This window comes from Ceratotherium simum, chromosome 3 (genome assembly GCF_057802395.1).
Source record: "Ceratotherium simum simum isolate JZ-2026a chromosome 3, ASM5780239v1, whole genome shotgun sequence".
NCBI lineage: Eukaryota > Metazoa > Chordata > Mammalia > Perissodactyla > Rhinocerotidae > Ceratotherium > Ceratotherium simum.
In genome coordinates, this window is record NC_141902.1 from 67,287,379 (window position 1) to 67,296,516 (window position 9,138).

Genomic DNA, 9,138 nt, shown 5'->3' on the forward strand with positions numbered 1-9,138 from the left:
TGGGCTTGGGGACTGAGTGGCGGTGGGAGGACAGGGCAGGGTGAATCATCCAGACGGTGCTGGGGGGGTGTCTGCCCTGCTTTGGGCACTTTCAAATTGTAAAAGATGAGACTCTCGCCCCTAGGAGGAAAAATATATTTCTTAAAAAGCGGATTAGCATATTTCCCATAGGCCTCTGCCATTTGAAGAGAGCCCTAGAGAGAGAGCCCCACCCCTCCGCTGGGCTGCCTCCCTCCTTGCAGGTGGCTTAGACACAGGACCAGCCTGGAGACCATCTAAACATTTTCCCCAGAGAGGTTCCTTTCCCAGGGCCTCCTCCAGTGGCCTCAACCTCCCAGGCCTTTCCTGCACCCAATCCCCCTAGGGGGCCTGCTCCTCCCCACACCCACATGTATGGGAATTTCAGGCCCAATACCACAAACAGTTGAGGTCTGTGGGCCCATCCTCTATCCCGTCATCCTTCTATTCCATCAGTTGTTCACCCCGTCCTTCCTCATTCCCACTCTCCCTCCCACCCGGTCCTCTCCAGTCGTCACCCACCAGCTCCCTTCATTCCCCTCCTTCCTTTCCCTCATTTTACTTATAGAGGCTTTTTTGTCCAGCCCATTCCCAGAGATAATCTGAAGTACATTTCTCTCCCTAGATCTGAAAATAACATTTTATTGAATTCTTACTTATGTGCCAGCTTCATATACAGTAACTCATTTAATCCTTACAAATTCCTGCAGGGCATTTATCTTCATCCTCATTTTCCTGAGAAACGGGCTAATCAATGAGTCCCAAGCTTCTCAGCCAAGTGGCAGAACCAGGATTTTAGCCGTGTCTCTTGCCCTCTGGACCACTGCTCTACACTGCCCCACAACGACCAGGCCAAGGGCTTCAGGGAAATTAGGTCCCTCCTGGCATGTTTCCCTTCCTGTACAGAAGCCCTTTCATGTCACATGGAAGGCTGAGCATCTTGGTGGTCTTTGGTAAGTCTAGGGAACTGCTGCCTTGGTGGCTGCAGTGTGTGGTGGGAAGGGCCTGCTGGAAATGACCCCAGTTTGGGGGTCCTGGGGGGCAGGGTATAAGCACAAAACACCATAGGGGATGACCTTTTCCCCAGTCCAGCTCAGTGCTCACTTAGCAGCCCAGGAGGCTGGGGCCCCTGTCCAGGCTGAGGGAGCATGCAGCGTGCAGAGCAGCGTGGAGTGTGTACAGGACTGCACTCGGCAGTCGAGCCCAGCCTTCTCCAGGTGCAGAGGAAGGGCCTTGGGCTCCCAGGCCTGTGCTTGCCGGCTCCCCACTGGTCCCCTGGGTGGTGGGCTCAGGTCTCTGGAATGGCAGCTGGTCAGCCTGACTCTCCTTGATCCCCCAGGGGCTGCGGGCAGGAGGCAGATATAGCTCTTACTCCGTCCACTACCCCGTGGCCTCTCTAGCCCTCCCCCAGGTTACCTAGGTTTTCCTGGGGCCCCTCCAGCCCCAGCCTCTGCATAGGGGCTGCCTCTCCTGTTCTTGCCAGGGCAAGAAGAGAGGCACATGGTCAGAAAATAATTTAATAGAGAAACAATGATTACATTCTTTACACCCAGCCGCCTGCAGAGAAGACAGACAACTCTTGCCCCAAGGAGGCTTTTAAGGGCAGAGGGTTAAAAATCACCAACACCCTCTGGGATTTTTTAAAAAGAAACCCCTAAGTAACTCCAGTTGTGTACATTTTCTCCAGATTAAAGTCACCTTGTCCTCCTCAAAGTCCATGCAGGGGGCTAAGGAGGTAGTAGCAGCCCCATTGGGGAGATGGGGAGACCCAGGCCCAACGGGAAAGGGCCTTGCCAGGTCACAAGCTGGGGCAGCGGCAGTGTCAGATCTAGGACCAGGTCTTCAGGATGCTGGGTCCCTGCAGTCTGATGGTCAGGCCACCCCCATGCCTCCTCCCAGGCCAGAATCAGCTCTGTGGCAGGGAGGGGTGTTCCCCAAAGAGGGATGGAAGTGGGAGGGATGAGGATTGAGGACCCTCCCCTTGTGCCCCCTGGGCCAGGGCAGGAACAAGGCCTGGGTTTCTCAGATTTGCCCCACCCCACAAAGATTATTTCATGCTTGAAGGATTATCTTAGAATACTGAGAGGGTGGGCAAGGGTCAGCTCCCAGAAGACTGGTGAATTCTATGGAGCTGAGTGCATACTGTGGGGTGGGTGGTCCCTGAGGGGTCTTGAAGTGCCCCGTTCCAGTACAAGGAGGGAGGCAATAAGGGCTCCAAGGAAGGACAGGGGTGGACACAGGGCACAGCTGCCAGCTTGCAGGGTGGGGCCAAGAGTAGAATGCCCTGCGGAGGGCTCCCTGCCTTCTTCTCAGAGCAAACACAGAAGGCTTGATGCCCCCAAATCAACAGGCTCAGGGGCCAGCTACCACCAAATAACAAAAGTCACATGAAAGAAATACTCTTCTCCCAGAGTCCTGCTCCCCTCCCCCGGGGCCAAGGCCCAGTGCTCCCAGCACACACCATGGACCATCAGACCCTCTAGGGGGTGGAGATGATCCTGAAGGGTGCTGCGGACCCTGGGATGTGGGGGTCTCAGAGCTGCCAATCTGGGAAGCCTGCTCCACAGCATTGCAGAGGGCCACAGAATTCTGGGTGTCAGCCTGGGTTAGCGTGTCCCCCAACTCCAGGGGGCTCGTGGTCTGTCCAGTCATCCTTCTGGGGTCACTGCAGGGTGCAGGCTGTGGAGGGGTAAGGAGGGAGGGTAGGTCTCAGGTCTCTAGCAAAAGAGGCAACATCCGGAGCCACCCCCAGTCCTCACCCCTCCTTGGATGGAGGGTCAGACCCCAGGGCAGGACTCACAGCTACGCACAGACTCCAACAGCCCCTCTTTGTCCATGGTCTCGGCTTCCCAGCGAGACTCCCTCATCTGTGGGACATAAAGGCAGCACAAGGGGTTAGAGGCAGCCAGACACACACACAAGACACAACGAACAGCCGCTGAGCAACTGAGAATGCAAAGGACAGAGACAGTGATGGACAGGCCTTCAGAAGACTGGAGACAGAGACACACGGGGGAGCGGGGGACAGACATCAACAGGCAGAGAGGAGCAAAACCCACGCAGCTTTGCCCTGACATGGCCCCCCACGTGCCCACCTTGACCTGCTCCTTCAAGTATTCAGCTCGAGCCATGAGGTTCTGAACCTGCCAAGGGAAGGCACGTCCATGGGTGGGGGGTGGGCAGAGGGGCCTTTAGATGGAGCTCCCTCTCACTCCTGACGCTCTCCAGGACCCTGAGTCCTTTATCTGCTCCTCCTCCAGGAAGCCTTCCCGACGGCAGCAGCCCAGCCACCTTTCTGCTGCCGGCTTCCCAGATCCTGCCCACCCCACTACCCTGACCTGAGCACCCGAGCCCCGCTGGAGTCACGGGGCCACTGAATTATCAAGTCTGGGAGTCAGACTTCCCAGACTTGGAACACCCCAAGGGAACCCGAGGACGTTCCCCAGATGGGAGCAGGATGAAAGGGGAAGAGGAAGCCCCCCAACCCTCCCAATAGGTACCTCAGTGTGAAGCAGCTCCCGCCTCCGGCCTGGGGGCTCCGCTGCAAAGAGAGGGAGGGTGCAGTGGTGAGGGCAGGGCGGCGGGGCTCGGGGGGTGTCGTGATGGGGGGGTGGACTCACCTGCCAGCAGCAGCAGCAGCTCCTCCAGGCTGTGCTGGTACAGGGCCAGGGCGTCCTGCTCCCCACCAGCTTCCTCCTCCTGCAGCCACAGGGACACCAGGTCACTTAGGGTCATGATCTGGACTCCCCCCTGCTCACCTAGATCCTCCCGCTGGGTACAAACCTTGGCCACAGCAGCTGAAGCCACTTCTAGGGCAGCAAGGAGGCGCGGCTTGTCCCGGGCCATCTCTGGGATGAGGGGCAAAGGCTCAGGGTGAGGGGAGCAGCCTGTTTTTCCATCTCAGGGAACCTGCTCCAACCTGCCTCCCCGTCAGGCTACAAGGAAGTCGCTGGGGGCCTGGTGGTCAGCCAGGAACTGGGGCTACCTCTGAGCAGGTCTCGGGCAGAGGCCCCCTGCCTCAGCAGAGCCCGATTGGAGGAGGAGACGATGGCCTTGAGCTCCTCAGCCCGGGACACGTACTGCCCCACCTGTAGGAGGGCGAGGGGCTGAGGAGGGGCTGTCCCACCCTGCCTCCCTCCCAGCGCCCACCCCCAAGTTCCCCTCTGGGTCCTTAGTGACTGCCCCAAGCTGTAACGTCAGGGGTCAGCTGAGGCTGGCCTGACCCCGGCCCAGGAGAGGAAGTTCCAGTTCTAAGAGAGCCAGTCCCCAGAGGCCCCAGGATCCCTCACCCTTTCCTCAAGGGGACTCTCGCTCACCCACCTTTGCCTTAATTGCCTCCTTCCGCTGGGCGTCCACTTCATCTACAGAAAGTGGGGGTTTATATGAGGAGTCTGGGGCAAGAGGACCTCTGCCCACACCAAACCCTCTGGACTCCCCAAAATCACTAAGTTCCAGATTTACCCTCTGTCTTGTCTCCCACAAAATTCTGGATAGAGAGCTGCTTCTGGAATTCATCCACCACAGCTATGGCTGACCCACCCACCCCCACGCTGCCCACTGCACCCAGGGGCCCAGGCACTCACAGTGCAGGGCAGGCACGAAGAAGTCCAGAGCCTTACAGTAGAGAGATAAGGCGGCCGCAGCAGCCCCTTCCTGGTCCTTCTTTACAGCCTGCACCACCAGTGCGGTCTGCGGGACAGCAGATCAGGAGTCATGCCCACCCCCCAGGCTCACCATGAGGCGGGAATAGAGAGGTCCCCCTGAGCCCACCCTCTGCCTCCTGTTGGGCAAGTCATCTGTTTACCACTGAAAGGGGTAGATGAGACCCCCAACCCACCCGCACCCCACCCCATCCCCGTTGGCCTGCTCACTGCTCGTGCCAGGCTCTCCCCACTGGGCATGTGCTCCAGGTCCACCCAGGGGTGGGCGAAGAAGTCCTGGAAGGAGATGCGACGGTTGGGGTCCCGTTCTAGGAGCCTCTGCAGCAGGTCCCGGCAGTCTCGGGAGAGCAGGGGCCGCAGGGGGAGCTGCAGGGAAGGGGAAGGTGGAAGACAGATCACGCTGGGCTCCAGCACCTCGGCCCCCAGCCCAGGCGCCTGTCAGGACCACCCTGTCCTGGGATGCCCCGAGGTACATGTTTGACAGACGGAGAATCTGAGACCCAGGAGGAAGGTAATGGAGGCCAGAGGAGAGGCAAGCCTCCCCCAGGCTCCTGCCCACGCCCTCCCTGGAACTCTTAGCTATCCTAGAACCCTGTTTCTAGGTGCTTTCCCCTTCCTGGATTATGCTCCTGGGAAGACTGGGCCTGGCTCTGCATTGGCCTTCTCCCCACGGGGGGTCTGCAACAATCTGGGGCCCTTTGCTCCCTGTGGTAGTAGGCTAATCTGGGTCCCTGGAACTGAATGCAGCCTCAACTTCCAGTCTAGAGCACACCCCGGCACCACAAAGGTGGCCTGGAGCCCGCACTCCAGTCTGTGCAGGTGGCAGTGAGGTCTCCAACCTCAGGGCCCTGACTCCCTCTGCCCCCCAACCCCGCAGGTGCCAAGGCCCTGCCAGACCCACCTCAACAACCCGGTTGCTCCGGATCTTCTCTTCCAGCTCCGAGAATGACCTGGAGGCAAAGGGGGGCTGCCCGAAGAGGGTTTCTGTGGAAGGGAGGCAGAGGGCAGGCCAGGACGGGACAGGGTCAAGCCTGACCTGGCCCATTCCTGGGGAGGCGGCCTAACATCCCTCAGAGCAGGGACCCCGGGCCAGTAGAGGCAGCGTTCTCATTGGAACCCTTCAGGAGTGGCCCAGAGAGTCCTCGCCTGCGGACACACCGTGCAGACCTCTGGGTAGGGGTGGGGGACAGAGCTCTCACCGTACAGGATGACCCCCACAGACCAGAGGTCCACACGGGCATCGTACTGCCGCTGACACACCATTTCGGGAGCCATGTAGAGCGGGGAGCCACGGAGCACATGCTTCTCATCCCAGGGGGACATGTGCTGTGCAAAGCCGAAGTCTGCAGGCAAGAGGCCAGGCAGCAGGGCTCAAATTCCAGCTGGTTCTGCTCCTGGCCTTAAAGCCTCACCCTGGGCTCTAGAGCAGGCCTCCTCCCCGCCCTCCAGACTCGCCAGGATTAATGCCACTTCCCTACTGCGCTCATGCTGTTTCTCTCTCGATTAGCCTGCAACACCCTTTTACCTCTTCCCGTGGGGGCATAAATCTTACCCATCCTGCACAGTCCCTTAAGGAACCTTTTTCCCAGGAAGCCCACTCTGATCACACCAGCTATGAGGATGAGGGCTCACTAGGGGTCAGACCCTCCCTCACTGTCCCAGTAAGCTGGGGTTATACCACGCTCTCTGCCTTCCAGCCCCAAGTCAATTCTCCAAATCTTATCAGAAGCCACAACCACCCCCTCTCCCACCTCACACCCTCGAACACTGCCATAGATTGGTCATAATTTGAGCCCCAATCCTGGTGACACTCTGGTCACACACTGAGTCTTGACTCTGACCCCAGACTGAGCCCTGACCCCACCCATTACAATGCTGGAGTCGAGTGTGCGTAGCCTGAGAAAGGTCCTACCTTTTGGTGATGGAGCCCATCCCTGGGTCTCCCAGCCTGTCACCGTCTGATGACTCAACAGAGGGCTCCATGAGAACTGGGACTGCTGAGTGAGCCCACGCAGAGGGAGGCCTCCGCACACCCACCCTCCAAACCTCATCCCTGCTGTTACAGACTCACACCTGCCAGCTTAAGGTGGGGCTTCTCCAAGGAGCTCAGTAGAATGTTCTGTGGCTTCAGATCCAGGTGAGAGATATTCCGTTCATGCAGGAACTGCAGGGCACTAGCTGGGTAGTAGGACCCATGCAGAGAAACAGGTCAGAGGAGCCCATCTCCCACCTGCCTCTCACCTCCCCAGGCTTACATCTGCCTCTTCAAGCCTGCGCAACCCCAGTTCTGGCCTGGCTGGTCTACTGAATGCTTTACATTCAAGACCAGCTTCCTGTCACGTCTAAGAATTTGCCCTACTCCCACCCCGAGTGACCTCCTTCCCTTCCCTTGGGCCCCTTCACAAGTCTCCCCTCCTCCCAGAAGCCTCCCTGGATGCCCCACCCCTTTAGGCTCTTGCCCTCTTCCTTGGCAAAGCACTTGGGTCCCACCCACTGGGCCCTGGAATGTTCTATGAGGTCTTTATATCATGTTCCATGTGTGGAGGCCCAGACTCTCCACAGATGGAGCTCCTCCCTCTGTCTCTCTCACAGCATCCTTAGGCCAGACAGGGGCCCATGGGAAAGACGAGGCCCTAAAACCAAGCTGGGACAGGAGGCAACTGCTAAGAGTGCCAGGGCTCTAAGCCTGAGGCAGGGGTGGAGTGGGAGGGCAGAGACCACGGGAAGGGGTCTCAGGCTGGGTCAGAGGCTTTTACCCAACTGCTGCATGAAGACACGAGCCACCTTCTCAGGCAGAATCCTGCGGGTATGGATGAAGCGAGACAGGTCACCCCCTGCACAGAACTCCATGATGAGGTAGATGTTGTCACTGTCCCACTGTAGTTAGAGGCAGAGAGGCAGCTTGAAGAGTGTCCCTTCTCCAGCCCCCTTTGGGAGTGGCCCCACCCCAGGCCCACACCTGGAAGTCTTTCAGCTCTACGATGTGGGGGTGTCGAATGCCCTTGAGGATCTCAATCTCTGTCAGGAGGTTTTCCACGGATGCTTTGTTCAGACTCTTCTTGGCTACGCACTTGATGGCTACAACCTCACGAGTGTCCTTCTATGCGGAGAGGAGATTTGAGGGTTCTGCCTTGAGGGGGCTAGGGCCCATGCCTGGCTAGAGGGGCTCTGGTTCCCTCTGCCCCTCTCCCCCTCACTGGGCCCACCCACTCACTCCAGCATCCAGGCTTCCCATCTTCTCCTTCTCAGGCCAATGAGGCACCAGAGTCGGGAACCCCAACCTTCCCACCCAGCCTGCTGCTTCTCCAACCCTCTGCTCAAAACCCTATTTCATTGTATTCTAGAGTGCCCCGGCTAAGGCATGTCATTCAGTGTTCTAGAACTGCTCACTGTGCTTCCTAATTGGGCCCAGCCTTCTAAAACCCCGTCCCAGACTCCTCCCAGCCCACTAGATCCTCCCTGTTTTGAGCCTATTCTTCAGCCACTGACACCAAGGCTCCATCGAGGTCTCCATCTGCCTCTCCAGACAAAACAGGGGTGTGTACGTGTTTGTTTTCAAGACCTACGGGTGGAGTCAGCTCCCGCCTCCTCCACCGAAGGTTGGGACGTGGCAGGCCGCGGGCCCTAACTGCTCTCCCGCGGGCTCTAACCTCCCCTAGTTTCCCGGCCCGGCCCCCACCCGGGCTTGCTCAGGGTCTGGCGGGCGCGGCGGCCAGGCCCTCAGAAGTTCTCATGCCCCGGATTCCTGCCCCGCACAGCAGCCCCGGGGCGCCCCGGCCCGCACCCACCTTGGCGTAGGCCTTGTACACCGTGGCGTACGTGCCACTGCCCAGGCGCTCGGTGAGGATGAAGCCGTCCAGCCGCGGGGGGCCCCAGCCGGGCCCCGCCATCCCCGCCGCCACGCGCTTCCTGCTTCCCGGCGCCCGGTTCCGGAGCCGAGCGGGCAGAGCGCGCGGCGGCCGAGCCGGACTCCACGCCGCCCCCAGTGCCGCCCGCCGGAAGTGCAGCGCGGAGCTGGGCGCCCGCTCCCCACCGGCCCCGCGCCCCGCCCCTCCAGGCGCTCCAGGTGCTGCTCCTGGGCGCCTCCTCGGCCTCCAACCGCACTGGAAATCACATGATCCGCCAGTCTCGGCAAGATCCATTTAGGGATACTGAGGCTCCCGCAGGCCGAACGGAAGTGAGCAGAGGTCACCCGGGGAATCCCATCTAGGCTCGGATAGTGCCCTAGAGATCGTCCGCGTTAGGGGGCAAGAAGGGACGAGCCCAGCTGAGCGGGTGTGTGCCGTGGAGGGAGATTCAAAGAGGCCCCCTTCCCCAAAACCAGCAGCTCTGAAGGTGAAAGCAGTGGGACAAGAAAGTACCATAGAAGAGGCCAAGCAGTCTTCTCAGGAAGGGGCCTGTCCCCAGGGGTGAGGGGCTTGGCCTGTCACAGACCAGCCAGGGCACAGGGTGGCCAGGT

General features: G+C 59.6%; 1 protein-coding gene across 2 annotated transcripts; it reads right to left on the reverse strand.

The window, feature by feature from the left end:
* Positions 1–644: 644 nt before the first annotated feature.
* ULK3 (unc-51 like kinase 3) lies at positions 645–8,617 on the reverse strand. 2 transcript variants are annotated; one of them, XM_014780929.2, is made up of 16 exons: positions 8,468–8,617; positions 7,639–7,776; positions 7,436–7,556; positions 6,753–6,857; positions 5,879–6,022; positions 5,581–5,663; positions 4,890–5,045; positions 4,602–4,707; positions 4,339–4,379; positions 4,004–4,106; positions 3,802–3,866; positions 3,639–3,717; positions 3,519–3,559; positions 3,114–3,161; positions 2,819–2,885; positions 645–2,697 (listed from the first exon to the last, which is right to left on the reverse strand). In XM_014780929.2, exons 1-16 carry the CDS (start codon positions 8,567–8,569, stop codon positions 2,681–2,683), a joined length of 1,416 nt encoding a protein of 471 aa, XP_014636415.1. In that variant the 5' UTR covers positions 8,570–8,617; the 3' UTR covers positions 645–2,680. The 2 variants fall into 2 exon arrangements, with proteins under 2 accessions (XP_014636415.1, XP_004421877.1); XM_004421820.3 differs by having other exon boundaries at positions 7,639–7,779; positions 8,468–8,613.
* Positions 8,618–9,138: the final 521 nt, after the last annotated feature.